Below are 24,214 nucleotides of genomic sequence, written 5' to 3'. Positions count from 1 at the left end.
TTGTGCTCCCTTTGGGCCCCATTGTTGACACGTGGGACAGCAGACCCCCCCAGCCAGCTTACTTTTTTTGGCGCATGTTTCAAAATCTGGCCCAAAAATCACTCTTTTTGTCATATCTTGGGCATTCGAAACCCGATTCAAGCAAGGTAAGAGTCTAAGTTGGGGTTTTGGCACACTTTGAACGCGATGGTGATGTTAGATTTGCCAAATTCTGATTATAGAATATTTTACAACAGATTTCAGGTCTGAGACAGCATGTATTTGTATGCCTATGGCTTATGTGATGCTTCTACTAATGTCTATTGATACCGGATCACTTGTGGATGTTATGCCTCTTATGTGAGACGCATTTGGAGCTGATTTAGCTCAGCCATTGACTGTTTTGAACAATCCCAGATCTGTCCAAAATAGGGCAGCCACCTGTTACTTCAATTTTATGCTTACAGGTCTTGGCATTTGATGCCCGATTATATCCGATTGTTGGTGCTTATACATACGAGAATGTATGCCTATGGTTTGCCTATGGATTTGAGCTTGGATTGAGCACTGATTTGCTGGGAGGTTGTTGGGGGAGGTTGTTGGGGGTAAAGGTGCCTTCGCCTAGCTGCCCGTGTATTACTACACTGACAATCACCGCCACACTGCACATTGTAGGTGGCGGGTGCCCGTCACCGTCACTTTATTCTTTATTCTTTTAGTGACAGTTTGAATAAAGGAAGGCCCGGTCACACATTGTGAGTGTTGGAGTTCCCATTTCTTGTCTCTCTCTTTCTTACTCTTGCTCTCCTGCCATAGCTCTCGAGTGTAAGCTTCGATCCTTCTCACCTTTCTCCAAAGATAGAGATAAATGATGCTAGTCAAAGTATTAGAGAGAAGACTAGATAGGATTCCCTTGTGGATTCTTATTCTGTTTATTAAGAAAAAAAAGATGTAATAGTGGAAGATAAAAGAAAAAGAGATAACATGAACCTAGGGATCTCTAAGAGGGTCACTAGAGGTGTTGGTAGGATAGAGCTTGAGTAATCTATGCTTCCTACTAGACCCAGTCCAGAACATAGAAGATGAAAAAGAAATAATAAAAGCCAAAGGAAAAGTTGTTAGAGGTAGAGTCATCCTATGCACAAGCTATGTTAGGGTTTTTGCACAGTACAACAATATACAGGATACGATAGAGGACACGTCAGTAGGCAGGATGCCACATCAGCGCAGCTGTAGTCGGCGGACTACTGTCTGCAGTTGAATAGTTTTTTATTGTTTTTTACTACAATCAACTGCATTTAATGCAGTCGACCTAGTGCTGGTATTTCCTATTTTCTGGCTATAAATAACCAATTGGTGGCACACTCAGTCATTCATTCATTTCATATTTTGGTCTTGAGATCTGTTGGTTGAGACAGACTGTGCTCGAGCTGATGGAGATTGAGGTCATCAAGTCAAAGACACACACAGATATTTCCTCTACCCCTGTGTATATTTCTCCACTCTTATATAGCATATTACACTGCAGATTTTCTGCGTTTACACTATCTGCTTTTCTCTCTCTCTCTTCTCTCTGTGTTCACTCTCTCTCTGTCTATGTCTTACACTTCTGCATCGCTGCACTCGGACATGGTATCAAAGCGGTGAAGATGGTCTGACTAAGGGTTGAACCTATCTAAAGAGGAGATTTTAGTACGACACAAGGCTGCATTTCCAAGATTCGAGGGTAAGCGGGAGGGTTGCGCATTGGATCAAGATGAAGCAAGTGCGCGCGTGCGAGAAAAGAGTCTAATCGGTGAATTTGCTGCAGGTTATTATTGTTCGAAGGGGAGGAAGGCTGCATTTGAGGCCTTCCATTGCAAATTTTACCTTTTCATCACCTCTGATGGGTGAAGAAGGTTTAGGCAGCAGAGGAACCATCCCTAGAAGGCTGCGTTTTCACAGTTAGAGATTTTGTGTTTGTGCAAGTATTGGAGGTTAACATGTCTACAAAGACTGATTCGGAGTTTCAGGTGATCATGGACAAGAAGGTGCCTATCCTACCGGCTCTTCCATCGGATCAAAAGCTTGATGGTGACAATTACCGCATCTAGCGAGTGATGATATTGGCCATTTTGGAGTCTTATGATTTGGTAGAACTAGTGATGGAGGAGATTAACAAGCCCTCAATGAGGGATGAGTCCAAACTCTCGTCCAATGCTCGTGCAGAGTTGACCAAGGCCCAGTCTCATTGGGGCAAACTAAATGCCAGGATTCGATCTTTTATGTTTTTGTCTTGCACTACAACCGTGATAGCTCACATCAAGCACTTGATGGTGGCTCGAGAGATATGGCTAGAGCTTGATCAGACGTACAACCGGATTACCTTGATGAAGAGGGTTTCTTTGGAGGTGCAGATGCGGACCTTGTCCATGAATAAGTCTTCTTCGCTTCGTGAACACATGAACAAGCTTTGGTAGCTTCATATGCAGGTTCGAAATGCGGGAAAGCCTATTTCCTCTGAAGACATGGCGATCACTTTACAGTCCCAGTTGCCGCCCACGATTCGGTACTTTTTATCATGCTCTTATTGCATCAGGGTGGGAGTCGACTCTTCAGTGAGAAGAGTTGGTTCCTATGGTCTTGGAACTGGACGAACAGTTGAAGGGATAGAATGCTTCCAAATTGGAGGCTTTGGTTGGTCAAGCCTCTCAAAAGAAGGGGAAGGGCCAAAAGAAGAAGAAGGAGGACAACAAATCTAAGAAGGACAAGGAGAAGGAATCAACTTTGTCATATTTGTGGAAAGACCGGTCATTGGAAGAAGGATTGCCTCGACAAAGACAAGAAGGACACCAAGAAGAAGGACATGAAGGATTCTGGAGCGGTGGTTGCACCCTCATCAGCTACTTTTCTACACTTAGCATTCATTGAGGACTCTACACTGAAGACTTCTGATGCTGCAATGGCAGCTCCTCCGGATCGTGAGTGGATCGTGGACAGTGGTGCCTCCTGGCACATGACTCCTTCTCCCGTTGGTGTTGCCCATTTGCGACCTTCGCATGAGCAGATTCTCATTGGAGACAGCTCTTCTGTGTCTATTGCCACACGGGGTGAGCTACAGCTTATACCTCATAGACGTGGTGGTACCCACACTTCTGAGGTGTTGCATGTGCCATGTTTGGGGTATCATTTACTTTCGGTCCATAAGATTTTTGCTCTTGGCCTCCTGGTGGAGTTTGACAGTGATACTGTTCGAGTCCTTGATCGTGGATCGAGGAAGGTTCTCTCTACAGGGTATGAGGAGAATGGCATCTACAAATTGAAGTCTTATTTAGCTCTTACTTCTCTTCTTATTACTTCTCAAACACATTCCGAGCTATGGCATGCTCGGTTTGGTCACCTGAACTACGAGTACCTTCGAAAGGCGTCGCAAGGGTTGTTTGTCCGAGGATTGCCGGACATAGTGGTGAGCCATCAGCCATGTGTCTCCTGGATTCATGGGAAACTATATCGGGATGCGGTTCCCAACAAAGCTTCTAGGCGGTCTACTTCACCCATGGAGCTTGTATCTACGGATCTTTGTGGCCCGATGAGGACCGAGTCCCTAAAGGGGATCTTGTACTTCATGTTGATCGTAGATGACTACAGCAGGATGACTTGGGCCTACTTCTTGACTTTGAAGTTGGAGCCTCACTTCAAGGATTGGCTTCTCTTTGAAGAGAACCGTTCTGGCCGGCGACTGAAGACCTTGCGTTCAGACAAGGAAGGTGAATTTATGTCTAATGAGTTTGCTTGTTTTTGTGCAGATAGGGGCATTCACCAGGAGTTTGCTAACACCAACACTCCCCAAGAGAATGGCATTTTGGAGCAAAAGAGCTGAAGTGTGATCGACATGGCATGCACCATGACGGAGCACCAACGGACACCTCAATTTCTATGGGCCAAGGTAGTGGCTACCGCAGTTCACATCCTCAATCGATCTCCCACTTCGGTCATTGACAGGATGACACCTTTTGAGGCTTACTTTGGGACTAAGCATAATGTCTCTTATTTCAGGATCTTTAGGTGTGACGCTTATGTGCACATCCCAAAGACACAGCGTGACAAGTTTGAGGCGGCTTCCCGACGACAGGTTTTTGTTGGCTATAGCTCCCAGTCCCAAGGTTATCGTCTATTTGATCACGTCAAGCGGGATGTCTATACGATCCGCGATGTGTGGTTCGTGGAAGTTCTGGCACTGTTCTTGGAGATCCAGGGGAGAGTTGGGCTCGCGAGACAATTCCTTTGGAGCCAAATTCTTTTGATGGAGATTCTTCTTATGATTCCGAGTCTTCACTTCCACTGGTCACCCCCGAGGAGTTTCCGCCAGTGGATGTTCTTGAGTCTTTAGCAGATGAAGAGTGACGAGGAGAGGTTCGTCCTCCTCCTCGTTGGGCCCATGACACACTTCGAGATTTAGGGATTGAGGGGGTTCCTGAGGAGTGGAAACCGCAAGATGGACTGTGGAGGTCACGAAGGAACCAGGCACATTCTTCGGAGCTTGTTTCCTCCAACTATTGTTTGCTAACCCATGTTATTATGTAGGATCGAGAGCCCACTTCAGTGAAGGAGGCTTTGCAGTCTTATCATTGGTGGAAGGCTATGGAAGCCGAGTTGGAGGCTATTGAAAGGAATGGCACTTGGTCTCTTGTGCCTCATCCCTCTCACAAGAAGGTGCTTGGTGTTAAGTGGGTCTTCAAGACCAAGTACCTTAGCGATGGTTCTTTGGACAAGCACAAGGCTCACCTTGTTGCTAAAGGTTTTGCTCAGTGCCCACACATTGATTTCCATGATACTTTTGCCACCACTACTCGTATGGCGACTATTCGAGCTGTTATTGCCTTAGCTGGTCTATCTATCAGCTGGATGTGAAGTCGGCCTTTCTAAATGGTGACTTGCAAGAGGAGATCTATGTTGAGCAACCTCTTGGCTTTGGATCCTCAAATGGGAAAGTTTACAGGTTGAAGAAGGCCTTGTATGGCCTCAAGCAGGCTCCACGTGCATGGAACGAGAAGAAAGACTCGTTTCTTTAGTCGAAGTTGTGATATCGATGTTCCAAGGCTGATCCACAGCTTTATGTGCACACTTCGGAGGTTGGTCGTGTGTTGTTTGTGTTGTATGTTGATGATTTGATTCTGACAGGGGATCATGCACAAAATGTCTGAGAGACCAAGACAGCTTTACATCAGGCATTCAAGATGACGAAATTGAGGCTTCTTCATTTCTTCTTGGGTCACGAGATTTATCAATCTTAGAGGGGGATATTCATCTCTCATTAGAGGTATATTTAGGAGCTCTTTGTGACTTTTGAGATGGAGACTTATCTACCCATTACTACTCCTATGGATCTGAATTGGAAGGCCACTTCACACTCAGATTCTCCCATGATGGATGTGTTGAGATATCGAGCTCCACTCGTGATATGCCAGGGTGACCGTTGTGCATTTATGTCATTGACATGTTAGTTGCAGATGCGGTTGGTACACCGCCCATGAATAATAGCTACATGATAGCTATCCTTATCTACTCTAGTTCGTGGCTCAGTTAGTATGCCACCTTAGTTAGTTGAGTTTGGTTTGAGACCCATATATAGGGTTCTTCTATTTCTTTGTATTAGACTCCTTTTTGGCTTACACAACTAAGAACAGGAAAACTGTTTTCAGCCTCCACCTCTGTGTGTATTCCCCCATTGTGCAAGCAAGAAAGCTACAAGTGAGACTCCTTCCTTCTCTCCCACAATCTTGACATGGTATCAGAGCCTTGTTCGTGGTAAGGAGCTCAAGAAAGCAAGCCAAGCTCGCGGTGTTCTGGTAAGAGGAGCAGTGTTGCTTTCATTTTCTGTTTTGGGAGCAGATCTCTGCAGGTAGCACAACCGGAAATTGCAAGAGTGCATTGTCTCAGGTTGTGAAGCCATTTTTTTATTTGAGGCCATTTCGGGGCCTGCTTTAAGGGCGGAAGTTTTCTGCACGTACTCAGGAAAAGGCCCTGTTTTATGCTGTGCGACCACTGTTCTACAGGTTGGTGAAAAGTTACCACAGAGATTGCATCGTATGCTTGTGTGCAGAGACATTGGGAGTTACAGAATCATCCCTGTTGCATGTTGATACAAAATCGTCACTAGGAAGTGACTGTATGGTCAAATACCACTTTCGCCAGTTTTGCAGATTTGCCCTTGTGAGGGTGAAGCTGTGTTTTTTGCAGTGACAGAATTTTTTGCAGTATTCTGTAATGGCATCTGATTCTCTCTCACAGATTGTCACTGAAAAGCTTGACAAGAACAACTTCCAAGCATGGAAGTTTAGAATGACGAATTTCCTTATGGGAAAAGGATATTGGGAATTTGTTGCAGGAAATGAAGAAGAACCAGTTCTTCCTGATGTTCCCAATCAACAGCAAATGTAGGCATTTAAAGCATGGCATGAGAGAGCCAGAAAAGTTATGTACTGGCTGTCTATCAGTATTTCAGACTCTATGATTGTGCATATTCAGGATGCAAGTACGCCAAAGGAGGCATGGGATACTTTGTCAAAAATGTATAGCACAAATACTCAAGCCAGGAAAATGCAGCTCAAGCAAGAGTTACATAATGTGCAAAGAGAAAATATGAGCATCAATGACTACCACATGAAGGTGAAGAAGATTGCAGATGCACTTGCTTCCATTGGGTCGCCAGTGGAAGATGACGATTTAGTTTCTGTGACCTTGAATGGTCTAGGAAAGGATTATGCACAGTTTCGGACATCCATTTTAGTTCGTGAAAGATTTCCTGATTTTGAGGAGTTGATTGCTCTTCTAATTTCTGAGGAGCAGAGAAATGGTGGTGCATCTTCTTCAGGAGGAACTTCGAAAGAAGCTGTCTTCTACTCAAATGCTGGAAGAGGTAGAGGAGGCCGATTTGGAGGCTATGGTAGAAATCAGAATATGCAGCAAACTCAAGAAAACCAGTCCTATGGAGGAGGACGTGGTAACTCTAGAGGCAGGGGGAGCCAAAGAGGTCGTAGTGGATGGCAAAGAGGCCAAAATGCAAACAACAATGTTGAATGCTACTACTGTGGTAAAATGGGTCATATGGCTAAGGACTGCTATAAAAAGTAGAATGACATCATGAATGGGAAATTGCAACAAGGGAATTATGCATCTTCTAGTAGACAGGGTGATGACAGAAATGAGCATTTGTTTATGGTGCAGCACATAAACAATTCTGTGACAAGTGCAGAAGAAAGCAACGATGTGTGGTATGTTGACTCAGGTGCATCAAACCACATGACAGGTCATGCAGAATGGATGGAGGATGCAAGGAAAATGGAAAAACCAGGATTTGTGGAGACTGGTGATGATACTGCACATCCTATTGTGCAGATTGGAAAAATTTCTTTGTCTATGCAGGATGGGAAAAAGAAATACATGTCCGATGTATTTCATGTCCCGAATATCACCAAGAATCTGGTTTCTGTTGGTCAAATGGTTGAGCAGGGCTTGCAGGTCAGATGTAATCCTCATGGATACTTTGTTGAGGATATGAAAAATAAAGGTCGCTTGATAGCAAAAGGAAAAAAGAAGGGCAGAATGTTTACGTTGGATGCAGACATGTCTGAATTGAGTGCAGCAATGTTTGCACATGGGACCGTTGTAGTTGCAGATATTGATATCTGGCATAAACACATTGGTCATGTTAATGTACAGCGACTTAAATCAATGCAGGTGCAAAATATTGTTGCAGGATTGCCTAGATTCAAGGTTGCAGAAATGCATAAGGTATGTGAAGCATGTCAGTTTGGAAAACAGGCAAGGAAACCATTTCCTAGACATGTTCAAGAGAGTGAGAAGCCATTGGAATTAATCCACTCTGATGTGTGGACTACTAAAACTGGATCTCTTGGAGGCTTCATTATTTTGTCACTTTTATTAATGACTATAGCAGAAAAGTTTGGGTGTATTTTATGAAAAAGAAAAGTGAAGTTTTTGGGCATTTCAAAACTCTTAAAGCTATGGTTGAAAAAGAAACAGGCTGCAGATAAAATGCCTAAGGTCAGATGGAGAGGGAGAGTACCTCTCAAATGAGTTTGCAAGGTTCCTGCAGGAGCATGGCATAAAACAACAATATTCATGCAGTCATACCCCACAACAAAATGGAATTGCAGAAAGGAAAAACAGGCATATTGGAGAGGTATCTCGTGCCATGCTCAATGAAAAAGACTTGCCAGATTTTTATTGGGCTGAAGCAGTTGCTACAGCAGTCTACATAATGAACAGGACTCCCACTGCAGCAATACATGGAATGACTCCAGAGGATAGGTATATTGGTAGGAAACCAGATATTTCTCATTTGAAAATTTTTTGTTGCATTGCCTATGTACATGTGCCAGATGAGTTGAGATCCAAGTTGGATCCAAAAGCTGAGAAGTGCATCTTTATTGGTTACTCTCTGCAACAAAAAGGGTATAGATGCTATAACCCTTCTACTGTAAGTTTACAGTGAGCAGAGATGTTGTTTTTGATGAGATGAGTAGCTGGTATAAACCAGTAAATGTGATTGATGATGTAGCTGCACAAAATGGTAATGCTGCACAGAATTCACAGCAGCAGTCACAAAATATTAGTGGACCTGGAGCGTCCTCTAGCAATGGTTCACATTATTCACCATGGACAGGCAGATTGAGATCAGGAGAATCTTCTCAAAGCAATGCAGATAGTGGTATGCAGGTATCACGAAAAGGAAAAGAGAAGGTTGATCAGCCCATGTTTGATGTGAATGCAGGTCACTCTTATGTGGATGGTGAATCCAGTGGCTCAGAACAGAGCATTGATGATGAGTTGGGTATTCCTTCTATTGTTACACCTGGAGTAAGGAAGACCAGGGATGTTTTGAGAGCACCTGGGAGTGAACCTACTTTGCGCAGGTCTACGAGAGCTAGGTATCCTGTGGATAGGCTGAAATATGATGGATTTACAGCCATTCACTATGCATATATGGTTAAAGTGATACAGGAACCAGAACCCACTTCTTTTGAGGAAGCCATGGGAAAGGAAAAATGGGAGAAAGCCATGGATGAAGAAATGGATGCCTTGGAAGCAAATGCTACATGGGAGTTCGTACCTTTGCCTAAAGGTAAGAATGCAATTGGCTGTAAGTGGGTTTATAAGGTGAAGCACAATGCAGATGGTTCTGTGAACAGATACAAGGCAATATTAGTAGTCAAGGGGTATGCAGAAACATATGGCATTGACTATGAAGAAACATTCAGTCCCGTTGCAAGGATGGCAACTGTAAGAGCAGTCATTGCTATGGCTGCATCAAAGGGATGGTCTTTACATCAGATGGATGTAAAGAATGCCTTCTTGCATGGTGATTTGCAAGAAGAGGTCTATATGGAGCAGCCACCAGGTTATGTGCATGCTGTTCATCCTGAGTTTGAGAAGCTGCGCAAGTTCAGAGACCTGCTTGGTGTGCAGGAATTGGGATTGAGCTCGAGGGGGAGTGTTGAGATATTGAGCTCCACTCGTGATATGCCAGAGTGACCGTTGTGCATTTATGTCACCGACGTGTTAGTTGCAGATGCGGTTGGTACACCGCCCATGAATAATAGCTATATGATAGCTATCCTTATCTACTCTAGTTCGTGGCTCAGTTAGTATGCCACCTTAGTTAGTTGAGTTTGGTTTGAGACCCATATATAGGGTTCTTCTATTTCTTTGTATTAGACTCCTTTTTGGCTTACACAACTAAGAAGAGGAAAACTGTTTTCAGCCTCCACCTCTGTGTGTATTCCCCCATTGTGCAAGCAAGAAAGCTACAAGTGAGACTCCTTCCTTCTCTCCCACAATCTTGACAGGATGCTTCACGCTACCTTCAGTTGATTGGATCCTTGATTTGGCTTCTCGACACTCATGTTGATCTTTCTTTTACTGTGGGTCTTTTGGCAGGGTTTATGACTGAACCCAAACAGGTGCATTGGCAAGCTGCCCTGAGGATTCTTCGGTATTTGAGAGGGACTTCTGACTTAGGGATTTCTTATCTCGTAGGTACAGATGCTTCTGATCTGGTTCTTGCAAGTTGGAGTGACTCGAATTGGGTTGGCGATGTGGACCACCGATGTCTACTACAGGCTACTGTTTTACCTTGGTTACAAGTGTTATCTCTTGGAGTAGCAAGAAGCAGCCCATGGTAGCCCTTTCTTCTATTGAGGCGAAGTATCGGGCTGCATCTTCCACCATATGTGAGGTTGTGTGGCTTTGGAGATTGTTGGAGGAGCTTGGCTGCCCCTAGACTCATCCTAATGTTCTGCGGTGCGACAATGAGAGTTGCATTGCCTTGGTGCAAAATCCTGTATTCCATGCCCAGACGAAGCTTCTGGATGGGACCATTGATGTGGAGTACTGCAAGACGAAGGATAATCTTGCAGATTTTTTCACGAAGGCGCTTTCCTAGGCTTTACTTCATTAGCATTCCAGATCCCTCAGTCTGATGCCTCATCGAGGATCTGAGAGGGGGTGTTAGAGGTAGAGTCATCCCCTGCACATGCTGTGTTAGGGTTTCTACACAGTACAATAGTATACAGCATATGATAGAGGACATGTTAGTAGCAGGATGCCACATTAGCACAGCTGCAATCGGACTGTGTGGATTGTTTTTAATTATTTTTTTACTGTAGTAGACTACATTTAATGCAGTCGACCTGGTGCTGGTATTTCCTATTTTTTGGCTATAAATAGCCACTTGGTTGCACACTCAATCATTCATTCATTTTAGATTCTGGTCTTGAGATGTGTTGGCTGAGAACAGACTATGCTCAGGCTAATGGAGATTGAGGTCATCAAGTCGGAGACACACACAGATATTTCCTCTGCCCCCATGTATATCTCTGCACTCTTATACAACATATTACACTGCAGATTTTTTGCGTTTACACTTTCTCCTTTTCTCTCTCTCTTCTCTCTCTGTGTTCACTCTCTCTTAGTCTATGTCCTACGCTTCCGCATCACTGCACTCTGACAAAAGCGACTAGGATACAAGCTACTCTCTAACATAAAGACGGCCATAGATCTTAAAAAGTTCTTGGAAGAGAGAATTCTAAAAGGTTGATTCTACATTGGGTGAAAACCTTGAAATAGCAAAAGAGAGTTCCATAAAGAAATTATAAATATTATAAAAAGAAAAAGATAGTTTGTGGGTGAGCCGACTTAGGTTCCATAAAGAAATTATAAACATTATAAAAAGAAAAAGACATTTTGTGGGTGAGCCAACTTAGGCTTGATACAAAGTGAATAAGAAATATGTTTACATGGCATACAATTGGTTTCTGGAGATGATGTAGATGCAGAGGTTGCATGTGAAGGAGCAGAAGTGCTAAAGTGAACAATGTTGCAAAGAAGACTTTGATATACTGTACAAGGACTGTATGACCTATGCACTATATAGAGCATGGAATGGCTTTAGGAGTGATACCCAGTAGTCATTATTCCAAGAACTATTGGGCCTAAACTACTACTAAGATTATAGTGAAGGTTGGAGAGTTAGAAACTCCATGTGTTGCATTGACAAATTAAGGTTTAGAGATAAATGTTATGGTGAGGAGTATTTATGAGAATGGGCGATGGCCTATAGATGTCAACCCCATGAATGGAGGATGCAAGTAGCCAACAATTGCACAAGAGAACTGTGTGTTGCTTGTCTAGACATGAAGATTACCATAGGAGATGTGCAAGATGATTACCATTTCTTTGTGCAAGATCCACATTACTGAAGGCACTCCTTTTTATCCTTACCCTTGGGGTTATGTTGTAGTTTATTTTATTCCTTTATTAGCCTTTCATGTCATTTTCTAAGGCAGCGATTTATTATCGTAATATGGATGGAGATTAAAGTTCTAGATGATGGTTCTACCTATGAAAGAATCAAGAGTAAAGATAATAGAAGAGCAATGTAGTTTATGACAATCTATGTCATTCGTGTAAGAAATAGGGATAGATTTTGGGGAATACTCTCACAATCCTCCCAATGCCAGATAGTTTCAGAAGATGGGTTTTTAGTAAGTACTACTGTAACACAAGGCTACAATGGCACTGAGAGGATAAAGCTCTTGCCCATTGCTGTAGGTGAAGATACTTTTACTTCAGGCTTCATAGGATTCTTAGCTTAGCACATTTCAAGAAATTCTAAAGGATTGAAGAGATAAATGGAGCTTTTGGACAACATGTTTGCAAGGTAGAAAAGAGTATGAAAAAGTAGGGCTCATTGCAAGATGATGAGAGGATTATAGGATTATATGATGGGGTATCTTTTGCAAACACGGTTGTAGAGATTTCAATTATGCTAAAAACATAGTAGGGTATTGGGTCTGCCATCATACATGTAAATTCTTTGGACAATGTCACAAGGTAAGAGGGACCAATATTCTAACAACCCCTAATGCTTTACAATTAAAAGGTGGGGCCTTTTTTATGTAGATTGAAGCTTTAGTAATATGATAAATGGTGGACTAAGTTGCTAGCATATAAGCTTGCGAAGTGGAGGCTTTGAGTCCTAATACTAATCACATGTAAATTCTCCAAGGCTCGCTAGTGTAAAGCTTTACACACATAACTATAACTAGTTGGTATCTATCATGCTTCACAGGGTTGGCATCATTACAAAGCTTGTGAGGCTACACCTCGCTCGTTTCACATTTTTATCTTTATTTTTTGTGTAGCTCTATTTATGGATGTTAAAATTACAATGTAAATATTTTCATATGAGCAACACAATTTATTATTTTATCATGGTTATTGACCTTGTAAAACATTAGATATTACTCAAATTTGTCCTCTATAACCCTAGAATACATTAAACATATGCCTATATGCACAAAACATATTTCAAGCATATGGAGCTCAACAAAATATGCTTAAGTTTCTTAAATCAAATTTGGTTCACTATCAATATATGCAATGATATCTAACATTTAGAAACTTGAATTGTGCTAGGCAACAAAAGCAATTACAATATCTAAAAAGTCTAGTCCACCATGCATGTCCATTCTAATTTTATTTTCACTCTAGCCCCCTCTATAACATGCAAGGGGATGCTTTGATAGTTATGCAATTAGTGTGGTATTTTCTAAACCTTATTTCATGATCCCACATTGTGTGGTATTTTCTAAACCTTATTTTATGATCCCACATTGCATACTTAGTATTGTAGATGAACCTCTCTACATGGTTGATGATATGTTAAGAGTCCATGGCATATGCAATGATCTCAATCACCATGCCAAGCAAATATTGATAGTGGGCTAAACACTACACAAATCTTCTAGTAGATACTACCCACCCTATCCCTAGTCCCATTCCTTGATAGTACAATGAAGTGGTTGTCTCAGCAACACACCATAATGGCCATGGCCTCCAATCATGGGAGCCCTCAGCATCACTTTTGATGCACACTTTTACCCCCTCTACCAAAATTATCTTGTGGTGCCTCATCAATGTTTCCTCCACACATGCCTAATGTTAGGTGATCCACTAATAGCTTTTTAGATTGATGTTATGGGGTCCATTGACAACCCAAACTTGGTTGTAGCATGTTGATGCTACTAGCACCTACACTTGATATATAACAAACCAAATGAATCGCATGCTTTGCAAAAAATGGCATTGCACTTCATGTGGCAATAAAGAGACCTCTATGTTGCTACAAAATGTCACTCCTAGATCCAACTCATATGCTTCAACTAAAGGAAGAACATGTAAGCATATACCAAATTATTTGTGCAAGAAAAGCCTTTGTACAAAAGACAACCACTTTCCACCGTGATCTAGCTCTAAAATGGACCATAAAAGCAAAAAATATTTGATAGGCGCTTCAAAACAATGTTAACCCTTAACACAATGGATAGCCTTATCAAAGCTATAGAAAGTGTTAGTTTGAACGACCCTTATTATACCTAATTCACATGCACAACTCTCTCCCTCCCTCTCTCTCTCTCTCTCTCTCTCTCTCTCTCTCTCTCTCTCTCTCTCCACATATAACATAGAGCTTAGTCATGGACCATTAATTGAAAACGATACATGACATGTAACCAAACAAAATTTATGGATATACATGTAGAGCTAGGGTTTCAAAAACTCACAAATTAGATAGAACCAAAGGTGTAAACCCTTTTGTGATGTGTAATTGGCAAGACCTAAGCAAGGGTTAGAGAAGTTAGGCTTAAATCACATACATGCAATGGCAAGTAGTAGTGTTTATGATTTGCAAGTTAAGAAATAGAAAACCTAAATCTGATGAGTATAAAGGCCTCATTAATATAGCTCATAAACTAATCCTTACCATAGTTTTTCTTCCATTCAACACCTTTCACATAGTTGAGACCTCCACTCTCATTCTCTCCTAATGTTACATGTAAGCTTACTAAACTTACATTCCATCATAAGTAATTGCAATGTTTTAAAGCAACTCCTTTGCCATGACATTTCAATGACATGCTTATAGACCACATTCCATATGGAGATACATGCATATAAATATTTACACTCCTCATATGATTCTCACTTATCCCTAATCAAGCATGCACATTGGGCTCAAGGGGAATCAAACGCCAAGCATAATCATAATGGTATGTCCACGAAGGAAAGTCCTTGGCCATTCCAACCAACCAAAATGACACAATGAAAACTCTTCTTTCCACAACATAATCCAAAGAAGACCTACCAAAAATCTCATAGTCAAAAATGCTTGATATTCATGGAGTTTCCTGCAATTGAGAGAAAGACCAAAGCAATGCATGAACCTCATGCTAACTACATGTGGTCACAACATGTCAAGCCACACACTAATGCTAAAGCAATGCATGAATCTCATGCTAATTACATGTAATGGTACCATGTCAAGCCATGCAATGGATTCAAGCCAATGGATAGGCATGCTCAATGTTCAAAGTCAAAAACCTAGTCCACATTTCTTAACAAAGTTACACTCTTCAATCTCTGTACATAGAAAAGATATTTGAGCTTCTCTCTCTCTCTCTCTCTCCCAAGTTAAACTCTTCAAACTCTTTACATAGAAAAGATATTTGAGCCTCTCTCTCTCTCTCTCTCTCTCTCTCTCTCTCTCTCTCTCTCTCTCTCTCTCTCTCTCTCAAGTTCTTCCAAAGTCCAAACTTACATGTATCTGTTTACTCTTGTTAGGGTGTATATCAAACACCAATAATCTTTGCAAAGCCTTCTTGACAAGAAGAGGGTTTGGAAAGAAGAACAAATGCTTTGTGTGTGTGAGGGGGGACTAGGAGAAGTTCAAGAACACATGCTTGCTCAAGGAGGTCATGCTTATTTATCTTAGTTAGATAAACTTTTTGTGGGCATTTCAAAAGTTAGCCCTTATATGTTTGAAGGCACGAATGTAATGATTTAGTATTAGTCCTTCCCATTGTTGGATCCATAGCCCACAACCAGAATGTAAACGATCTCTAGTATTAGTCCTTCCCATATTTGGATATATAGCCCACATCTAGAACGACATGGTTAATGTCATATGGATTATCTGAACATGACCTGTTGAACAAGCCCTACATAATACACCAAAAGTGAACGGGTTACTCCTTCGTTTAGTAGTGCATCATCAATGCTGTATAAGCATGCCCCATATAACTAGAATGAAGACATCGGAGTCACCTATGATGATGTACATGATGAGGGAAAGGAATGTGCCAACTACTTAGAGACATTAATATATTCAGTATGCAGTCCCTATGCATTAATGCATATCTCGGCATAGAGCTAGAAGTCATGCATTCCTGCCTTGATGGCCACATTGACAGGTTGCTATTCCACAACATAGATGAGGTGTCCTCATAATCAAGCTTGACATCCTTGTAGCTATTGATGCTTACAACATAGAACATGCTTTTCTTTCTCGCCATAATGGGAAAACATGTGAAAGATTATCAATGGTTAGATGCTTCATAGTTTACCTTCTTTTGTTGAAGAAGTAAGCTAAGATGATGAAGCCAGGACTTGTTTAGAGCTGGTTCAAAACCGTGAGGTTTATAGAGATTGTTAGGAAGGTAATTGAAAAGAAAAGATGAGAGAGAGAGAGAGAGAGAGAGAGAGAGAGAGAGAGAGAGAGAGAGAGAGAGAGAGAGAGAGGAACATAGAGAGAATTATAGAGGAAAGATAAAATTTAAGGGGGAGAGAGAGAGAGAGAGAGAGAGAGAGAGAGAGAGAGAGAGAGAGAGAGAGAGAGAGAATAAAGAGAGAATTATAGATAGGAAAGATAAAATTTAAAAGAGAGAATTAACAAAGAGGAGAGAGAGAAGGAAAAGAGAGAAGAGGGGGAGGAAAAGAAAGGGAGAGGGAGAATATAAACACAAAGAGAGAATTATAGAGAGAGAAAATAATAAAATTTAAAGAGAGAGAGAGAGTAGAAGAATAAAAAAGAAAAAAGAGGAGAGGGAGAAAGAAGGAAAATAGAGGAGAGAGGGGGGGAGAAAAAAAGGGTGGGGGAAGAGAGAGAGAGAGAGAGAGAGAGAATACAAGTGGGGAGAGAAGAAAAGGAGAGAGACATCTCTTTCTACCCCTTTTTAAATCAAAAGTTTCTCTCTCTCTCTCTCTCTCTTCTCCCCTCTTTTAGTTAGATTAAATTTTTTAATTAAAAATTTTCTCTTTTTTATTTTTAAATTAAATATTTAAAAATATTATTTCTCTTTTAATTAAATATTTTTAATATTTTTAATTTAAACATTTTTTGGACATGGTTTTTCACGAGAGAGAGAGAGAGAGAGAGAGAGAGAGAGAGAGGGAGAGAGAAGATAAAATTTAAAAGAGAGAAAAAATAAAAATTTTTAAAAGAGAGAATGAACACAGAGAGAGAGAGAGAAGAAGAAGAAGAAAAGGAAAAAAGAGGAGAGGGAGAGAGAAGGAAAAGAGAGAAGAGAGGGGGGAGAAGAAAAGGAGAGAGAATTTTACGTTTGATGCGAGAGAGAGAGAGAGAGAGAGAGAGAGAGAGAGAGAGAGGGAAAATAGGAGAGAGAAAGAGAAAATAGATTGTTGAGCGAAGTTGCCATGTGGTAAACTTTGCTTGTCGCTTTGCGAAGCGACCTAGTGTTTCATGCATGCGAAGTGTGTGCAAAACGCTAGTATCTATTAATATACCTCAGGGGATATGTGACACATAGTTCAAACTCATACATACACATAATTAAACTCACACTCGAATCACTATGCCACGACCCCATTGGCTTTGTTGCTACGTTGTGTTTGCTTTTCATGGGACCCTTAAACATTTCCGAAATGGGGCCCTTTACCCTAAAAGCTTTTAAATGCGGGTAGCCAAACAGACGTCCAAGCCAAAAATAACACACATAAACCAACGGTATAATCCTGTCGTACATTGACTAGAGCGAGCAACTCTACTTAAGAAATCGCGACCTTTCCTGTTTGCCGATTCGATTACCATCTGTGTTGCTCGGAGATGCAATTCTGCGTTTAAGGCCTGACTTACAGAGTACACAGCGTCAGAGAGCCGATTTGCAGGTTTTTTTGGCGCAAGATCACGGTGTATACGCAGCGATATGCATCAGAGGATCAGAGACCTGCGTGATCAGCAAAGAATAAGTCTACGTTTAGAATGGGATTGACAGGGACCTTGTCCCACGACAAGTCAGTTTCAGACGGTCTCAGGGTTTGAGTGCACACCGAGCAGGAGCTCGATTTGATTCTGCCCGTCTTCATCCTTCAATTTCGAGCACATAAGCTCTCAGGTTTTGACTTTTAAGCCCTGAAGCACCGGGAGCAGAAACGATTGCAGGAGCCGAATTTGTCTGTCTCCTTCCATTTTGAGCACATACCTTCGGGTGAGAAGGCTTCCGAAACGGTGGCCCTATCAAATATCGTCTCAAGTTACCTCTGATTGCTGTCTTTCCGAGCTATTAGCCCCCTTGCACATACTTTCGGGTGAGAAGCATTCTGAAACGGTGGTCCCATCAATATCCTATCAGGTTACTTCTGATTGCTGTCTTTCCGAGGCATTACCCCCTTTGTACGTAAGCTTTCGATCAAACAATCACAAGCAGCTACTCACAAAGTGACAATCATCATGGGACGCCCTTTGCCTTCGGAGCTTGCCATGGCTGAATCGGTATAGAAGCTTCTGTTTCTTGGTTTCTGTAGCTGTTTCATTTGTATACTAGGCTTTCCAGAAGAACTACTCTCATCAAATTGGTAGCATTGTGAGCTTCAATATGCTTTCAAGCATTTTATGTTTGTGAAGAATTGTCAGGCTTTACTTGTTATTATTCTATGTTCCTTTAGGGTTTGATAATTCATATGTTAAGGTTATACCTCATTCTTTAGGCATTGTATTAATGGCTTCAAACTCATCTATTATAGGAGACAAAAGAGGTGATTCTGGGCATGCCTGGGCCCTGGGCAGAGGAGAATTTTGAACCTAGTGATCATTATACTACAAAGATTGGGGGCATTCCGGTAAGCGCGCAATGTTAATCGCAAAAGATGTTGGAAGAAGGGGTTGGCATGTTTCATTAATTAAAGTGATGCAGCTATACATCTTCAGTATTTGCAACTTGCTGAAACTTCAATCTGAAACAAATCTTTATAACTGCAGGATTGGCCAATGCCTGCAGAGGAAGTGGACAGTGAATTACTGAAGTGTGGCGTGTGCAGTGGTGACCTTGCTTTAGTTGCACAGGTTGTCTTTTCTTTTCCTTTTGGAATTCATCCTATGCATGAACTTGTGTTCCGACGCTTTTGCTGTACTTCCATTCACTGTTCATCTCCAATATGATATGTAGGTGTATGCACCATTGTCAGTGAGAGGTACTCAAATTGATGAGCGGACTATTTACGTGTTTGGCTGTGCGTCTACTAGTTGTGGCATTAGTCCCTTGAGGTTTGCATTTGGCTTCCTCTGAGTACTTTTACTCTCATAACGCAAGTGATTTCTAGAGATGTTTGTTGGTTTATGCTCCGTTTCTCTTAATCTCTTGCAGCTGGCGTGTCATCCGAGTTCAAAGCAATGTAATATCTAGTTCATCTCAAAACAGGATGAGAGCCATAGGATCCAGTACAGATGCATCAAGCTCTTCTGTAGGGGAGTTTACAGGAGAGAACTCAAGTGAAGGGGATAGGGTCAATGAACAGCAACAACGTGGTTCAGATTGGTGGGATGATGATGTCTGGGGTGCAGGTACTCTGAGGGAAGATGCTGACCATGAAGCCTTTTTGGCCATGGAGGAGCTTGAAACAGCACTTCTAGAGGCTGGCTATGCAGCGGCAGCACCCCTTTTAACTCAGCGTCTTGATAGTGAAAGGGAAATTATAGCCACTCAAGATGATTCCAGTGCTGAAGTAGACGACCCTGGTCTACCTGGTAAGATCGATAGCCCAGACATATGTTGGAAATTTTCACATGAAACAGGTTCTTTATTAGTGACTGCTGAACATTTGCGTATTAGTATTTCTAAGAAAGTTATTTTGCATGTAAGGTTGTGAGGGGCTTTGAATGGGGCTTCTTAACATATTTGGTACTCTAGAGTCTAGGGTCAACATCAAGTTCGTTGGAATCTTCTCTGTTACCATGAGCCACTTTTTTTTGACAGTCACAGTCACATCAATAGTGATGTGGCTATATGTTGTGTACCTCTCTCTTAAAGTTAGTGGGAGTGCTCTTCAATATGGGTGGGTTTGAATTGTGTGCAACGATGAGATTTGTTTCAATATGCATATTCCTGTTGCTCTCCTCAGATTTTAACCAAGTAAATGAAGAGTGGGGCATTTATGTAGGCTTACATTACTGCTGTAAACATCTGGCACAAACTTGCAACAGTTTAGCCACAAGCTGCAACACCACATTTTAGCAGGAACACCCTCTTCTATCAAAGTTGTTTTGTGCAATTATGTGTGGCACAATTTCTGTGTTTAAACTGTTTTTTAGCCTTTGACACTGGTATCTGTCCCAAAGTTTTATCTGACTGTTTTTCCCTGTACAACTTTTTTCCCCTTTGGTGCTAGCTGCTCCTTTATTTATCGGAACTTTGAATCCAGAATCTGGCCTTTTTATGCCCAAGGTCTGGCTCCTATAGGCAGGGGGTAGTTGTCTGCACAATTGTATTCCAACTGTTCTTTTTCCCCTTTGGTTGCTATAGAGCTCCTCAGTTTGAACAAGTCATCATGACTATATCACATGTTCCTGGTATTTGTCCCAAAGTTTTATCTGACTGTTTTTCCCTGTACAACTTTTTTCCCCTTTGGTGCTAGCTGCTCCTTTATTTATCGGAACTTTGAATCCAGAATCTGGCCTTTTTATGCCCAAGGTCTGGCTCCTATAGGCAGGGGGTAGTTGTCTGCACAATTGTATTCCAACTGTTCTTTTTCCCCTTTGGTTGCTATAGAGCTCCTCAGTTTGAACAAGTCATCATGACTATATCACATGTTCCTCTTTTGTTAATAGTGTCTTTTTGACCCACAAGTATTCCATGCCAATATAGAGTTTGAACTAGATACGGCTATTATCTGCCAATGTAACTTGATGATTTGGAAACCTTCATTGCTAGAAATGGCCCTTTGCCACTTTGGCCTCTAGGCCTCTATTGACTGGTCTCCCATGAGACTTGGTGAAGACAATCAACTCATCAAGAACGTGTGAGATAGTGAGAGAACTGAGGGAGGATCCCAAATGTTTCAAGATAATGATGGAGATAGTTAATAGTGCTGTTTTGTACACTCCCATTGAGGAGGCTGACATTGCAGCAAAATTGATGTAGCATAGGTAGACCACCACCAATACCATCAAAGAAGCTTCATCAACAATCCTTAATGACCAGCACTAAAGTCAAGAAAGCCTCCAAAGCACGAGAGATGTGGAAAAGTTCCACAAAATCTGAGTTTGGTCCAAGCTTGAGAAAAAATGCTTGCAACTGATAATCACAATGTCTTGAACAGACTCTCAGCTCTCAAAGAAAGCCTCAAAGGAACTAGTTCAAGCCATGGCTAAGTGATATTCACATTGAGTTGAAATGCCATAAAGACAAGATGATATGCCAAGTAGAAAAAGTAGTAAATAAACGCAATAATTTGATTAAAGTGAATTGTAATTTTGTTACTCCTAGCCCTTGGCACGGTGACCATTGGATTGACAACTAAGGGTTGGACAACAGTCATGTAGTGGACAAGTGTACATGCTATGTGGTGCAAGGACAAGGCAAATGAAACTTGGGAAATGTGCAATTTTCAAAGAAACCTAGAAAATGTGTAGTTTTTTAAAGGCATAGAAGTAGGAAATAGCCGGAACGGCCCCCGGCATGCGGAATCGCCGTCCTTGGCATGAAGCGATCATGGGACGCATTGCGAATCGGTGGAATGTTCCTTGTCCCGTTTCAGATAGGAAACGCCACATGGCATCCACTTACCTTCGGTTGGCCGTTGCTCTCGTTCGATCGTCTGCGATTGCGCGTTTCGCCCGCTTCTCTCCTGCCTGCTGCTCCCACCTAAGATTGTCTACCCGTTCTTGCCCCCTTGACCAGTCCGCACAATGCCTGTTCCTTGTTGCCCCGTCAGTGGCCAGTCACCAGTCCCCCCGTCTCCTCCCGTCTCCAACCTCTCTTGTTTCTTCTTCCTTCTCTTCCTTCTCTTCCTTCTCTTCCTTCTCTTCCTTCTCTTTTTCCTCTTCCTTCTCTTCACTACTCCCTTCTCTTCTTCCTTCTTCCTTGGACCTTCTCCCTTCTCTTCCTTCTCCTTTTCTCTCGAGTCTTTCTTCTTCTCCAAGTTCCAAGTTCTCCATTCTTATTCTCTTCTCTTCTTCTTCTCCCTTCTCTCCTTCTCTCCTCCTCTCTCGACTCCTGACTCTTGAGTCTTCTCCCTTCTCTTGAGACTCGAGTTCTCACTTCTCTCGAGCCATTATTATTTCAAATTTTAGCTTGAAATGGCTTCATCTTCCCGCCCCGCTCGTCGAGTGGTGGTCGAGGAAGAAGGTCCGATGATTGGTCATGGTAGGAAGAAGTAAATACTGACCGCCCATTAAGTGGTTGAGGATCTTGACCATGGACTTGCAAGCTTTGCCTATACAAGCAAACTAGTGGAGCAAACAAGGTAATCCATTGAGCTGAGCATTTGTATTTCAAAATTTTATTGATTTAAAATTTTCAAAGTTACTTAAATATTAGAATATGGAATACCAATTGTCATTGTTCCGTTTTATGCATAATTAGGTCTAAGCTCATCTCCTATATGAGCCAAATTCAGAGGTACAGTTTTGTCTGAATGTGACTGTGACATTAAATGTGATATTTAATGTCACATTAAGGTCATAAATATGGAATGACATTAAAAGTGACATTTAATGTGACATTAAGGTAAATCTAGGGGAACATGCACGAGAATGACCGTCCGGGCTCTTGGGCGCCCGAACGGGGTTAAGGGGAGCCTAGAGAGTAAGAGAGTCCAGGAATAGTAGGACTCCAGGAAGTTGACGGCTGGCAAAGGAATCCGTGTGGAGGGCCAGCACTGATCTAGGCGTGGTTGGGAGGAGAAGAATCACTCGTGCTTTTCATCGTTTTTTTCTATCTGACTTTCCGTCATCTATCATTGGTATCAGAGCTGTGAGGATTCCTGGAGGTCTTCAACGGAAGGGCAGTGACGGATTCGCCCGCAATCTGTTCAGTCGAAAGTTCGATGGACCGTGAATTCATTGGTCAGAAGTGACGTGACACGTCACGAAAAGAAGTCGCTGGAGTCGCTGGTCATACGAGACGTCGACAACAATCGACGGACCTGTAATGACTCGTAAGTCACTGGTTAGAAGTGACGTGACACGTTACGAAAGTTAACGTGACGTGTAATTCTGGCCACGAAACATATCGAAAGGGGCAGCCATTCTGTTTTACGCGTTTAAAAAAAAAAAAACTGATCGTGGGCCATCGAATCTTGGCCACGCCTGACTGTGAATGCTTCTCCATGAACACACCAACAAGACACGCAATTTCAGCCTCGACTGTATTTATATCATAAGTACAGGTTCAGCAGGAAGCAAATTCAGGAAAGCGACATTAATGACCAGCGTGATTATTAAAGAAGGGGGCTGAATACTAGTCGTTCTGCGAAGAAGCTCCATTTCCTGCGTGACCGACTTTCTTCGGGTGATAAAATTTGTTCCTTACTCTTCGGATTTCTTTCCAAACCAGCAACCACAGCCTGCCATTAAAAATCAGGGAAGTACTTTATCTTGTATGCAAATTTCTTATTTTTGCTTTCCAATTCCAGTGTATTAATGGCAGAAAAAGGGAAAGAAAGGGTAATGGAAAGCTCTAGTTCCGGGGACCAACCTATGGTAGATCCCCATGAACCAGAAATACAAGAAGAACAATGGGAAGAATTTTTTGCTACACGAGAGCAATTTGATGATCTTACTGCTCATGTGCAAGCTCAGGGAGTTCAAATGGAATTTTTAACCCAAACGCTCACTGAAATAAAATCTCAATTAACTTTATTGTTGGAAAGAGATAAAAATAAGATAGAAATCTCAGATGTCCCATCTTCATCGAAAGATTTAGATGTGACTATGCGAGATTCTAAGGAACCCCAAACTTACCATAAATTGAGGGATAATCCAGTTCTAAAGGATATGAAACCACCTCAATTTTATGGGGAGGAAAAAGATAGGAATAAAGACACAATCTTTAATTTCCTCCAAAAATGGGAAGATTTACATAAATTAAAAAATACCCCACCACATCTCCAAGCACTGGAGGCTAGTTTAACTTTGGGACCTAAAGCATATAAGTGGTGGCGAACTTTAAAGGAGGCAAATAAAATACCTGAAACTTGGGCTCAATTTGAATCTGTCTTTTTGAAAGAATTTCTTCCTGAAAATGAAATGGAAAGAAATTGGGAAGATTGGGATTATGTCAGACAAAAGGGACGACCCCTACTGACATATCTGGAGGAATATCGTGAGATAATCCTCAAACAGGAAGGAATAGATGAATTCCAAAAAACAACAGGATTCATTAGGGGACTAGATAAAGCCTGTAAAAAGGAAGTAAAACGGAGTTTACCTAAGACGTTGGAAGAGGCAATTAAATTTGCATTAATTTATGAAGATAGTATGCGTCCAGGTACACTCACTAGTCTCACTGATACGGAGCCCAAGTCTAAGGAATTGGAAACCTCAAAATTTGTGGGCAAATTTAAAAGAAAAATGCCATTTTTCAAGGGTAAAAAACAACCT

The 24,214-nt window shown here is 41.8% G+C and overlaps 1 protein-coding gene across 5 annotated transcripts in view; it reads left to right on the top strand.

Moving 5' to 3' along the window:
- Positions 1-24,214, top strand: part of LOC148038961 (programmed cell death 2 C-terminal domain-containing protein) — a 127,928-nt gene that overhangs the window by 66,002 nt on the left and 37,712 nt on the right. For 2 of the 5 annotated variants that reach the window (XR_015690353.1, XM_087674828.1), the window contains exons 1-5: positions 17,315-18,109; positions 18,361-18,456; positions 18,596-18,679; positions 18,783-18,880; positions 18,981-19,360. Coding sequence is in view for 2 of the 5 variants with exons in the window: in XM_087674828.1 (XP_087530954.1) it covers positions 18,068-18,109; positions 18,361-18,456; positions 18,596-18,679; positions 18,783-18,880; positions 18,981-19,360 (700 nt within the window). In the remaining 3 variants the exon portion in view is untranslated. Of the gene's footprint in view, positions 1-17,314; positions 18,110-18,360; positions 18,457-18,595; positions 18,680-18,782; positions 18,881-18,980; positions 19,361-24,214 lie in introns of those variants that run through there. The other 3 variants (XR_015690352.1, XM_087674827.1, XR_015690354.1) reach the window with 2 other exon arrangements.

This window comes from Lygodium microphyllum, chromosome 3 (assembly GCF_053477565.2).
Source record: "Lygodium microphyllum isolate KBCC chromosome 3, Lygodium_microphyllum_v1.1.10, whole genome shotgun sequence".
Classification (NCBI taxonomy): Eukaryota; Viridiplantae; Streptophyta; class Polypodiopsida; order Schizaeales; family Lygodiaceae; genus Lygodium; species Lygodium microphyllum.
Note: the sequence above shows the minus strand (reverse complement) of the source record. Positions and strands in the feature narration are given on the sequence as shown.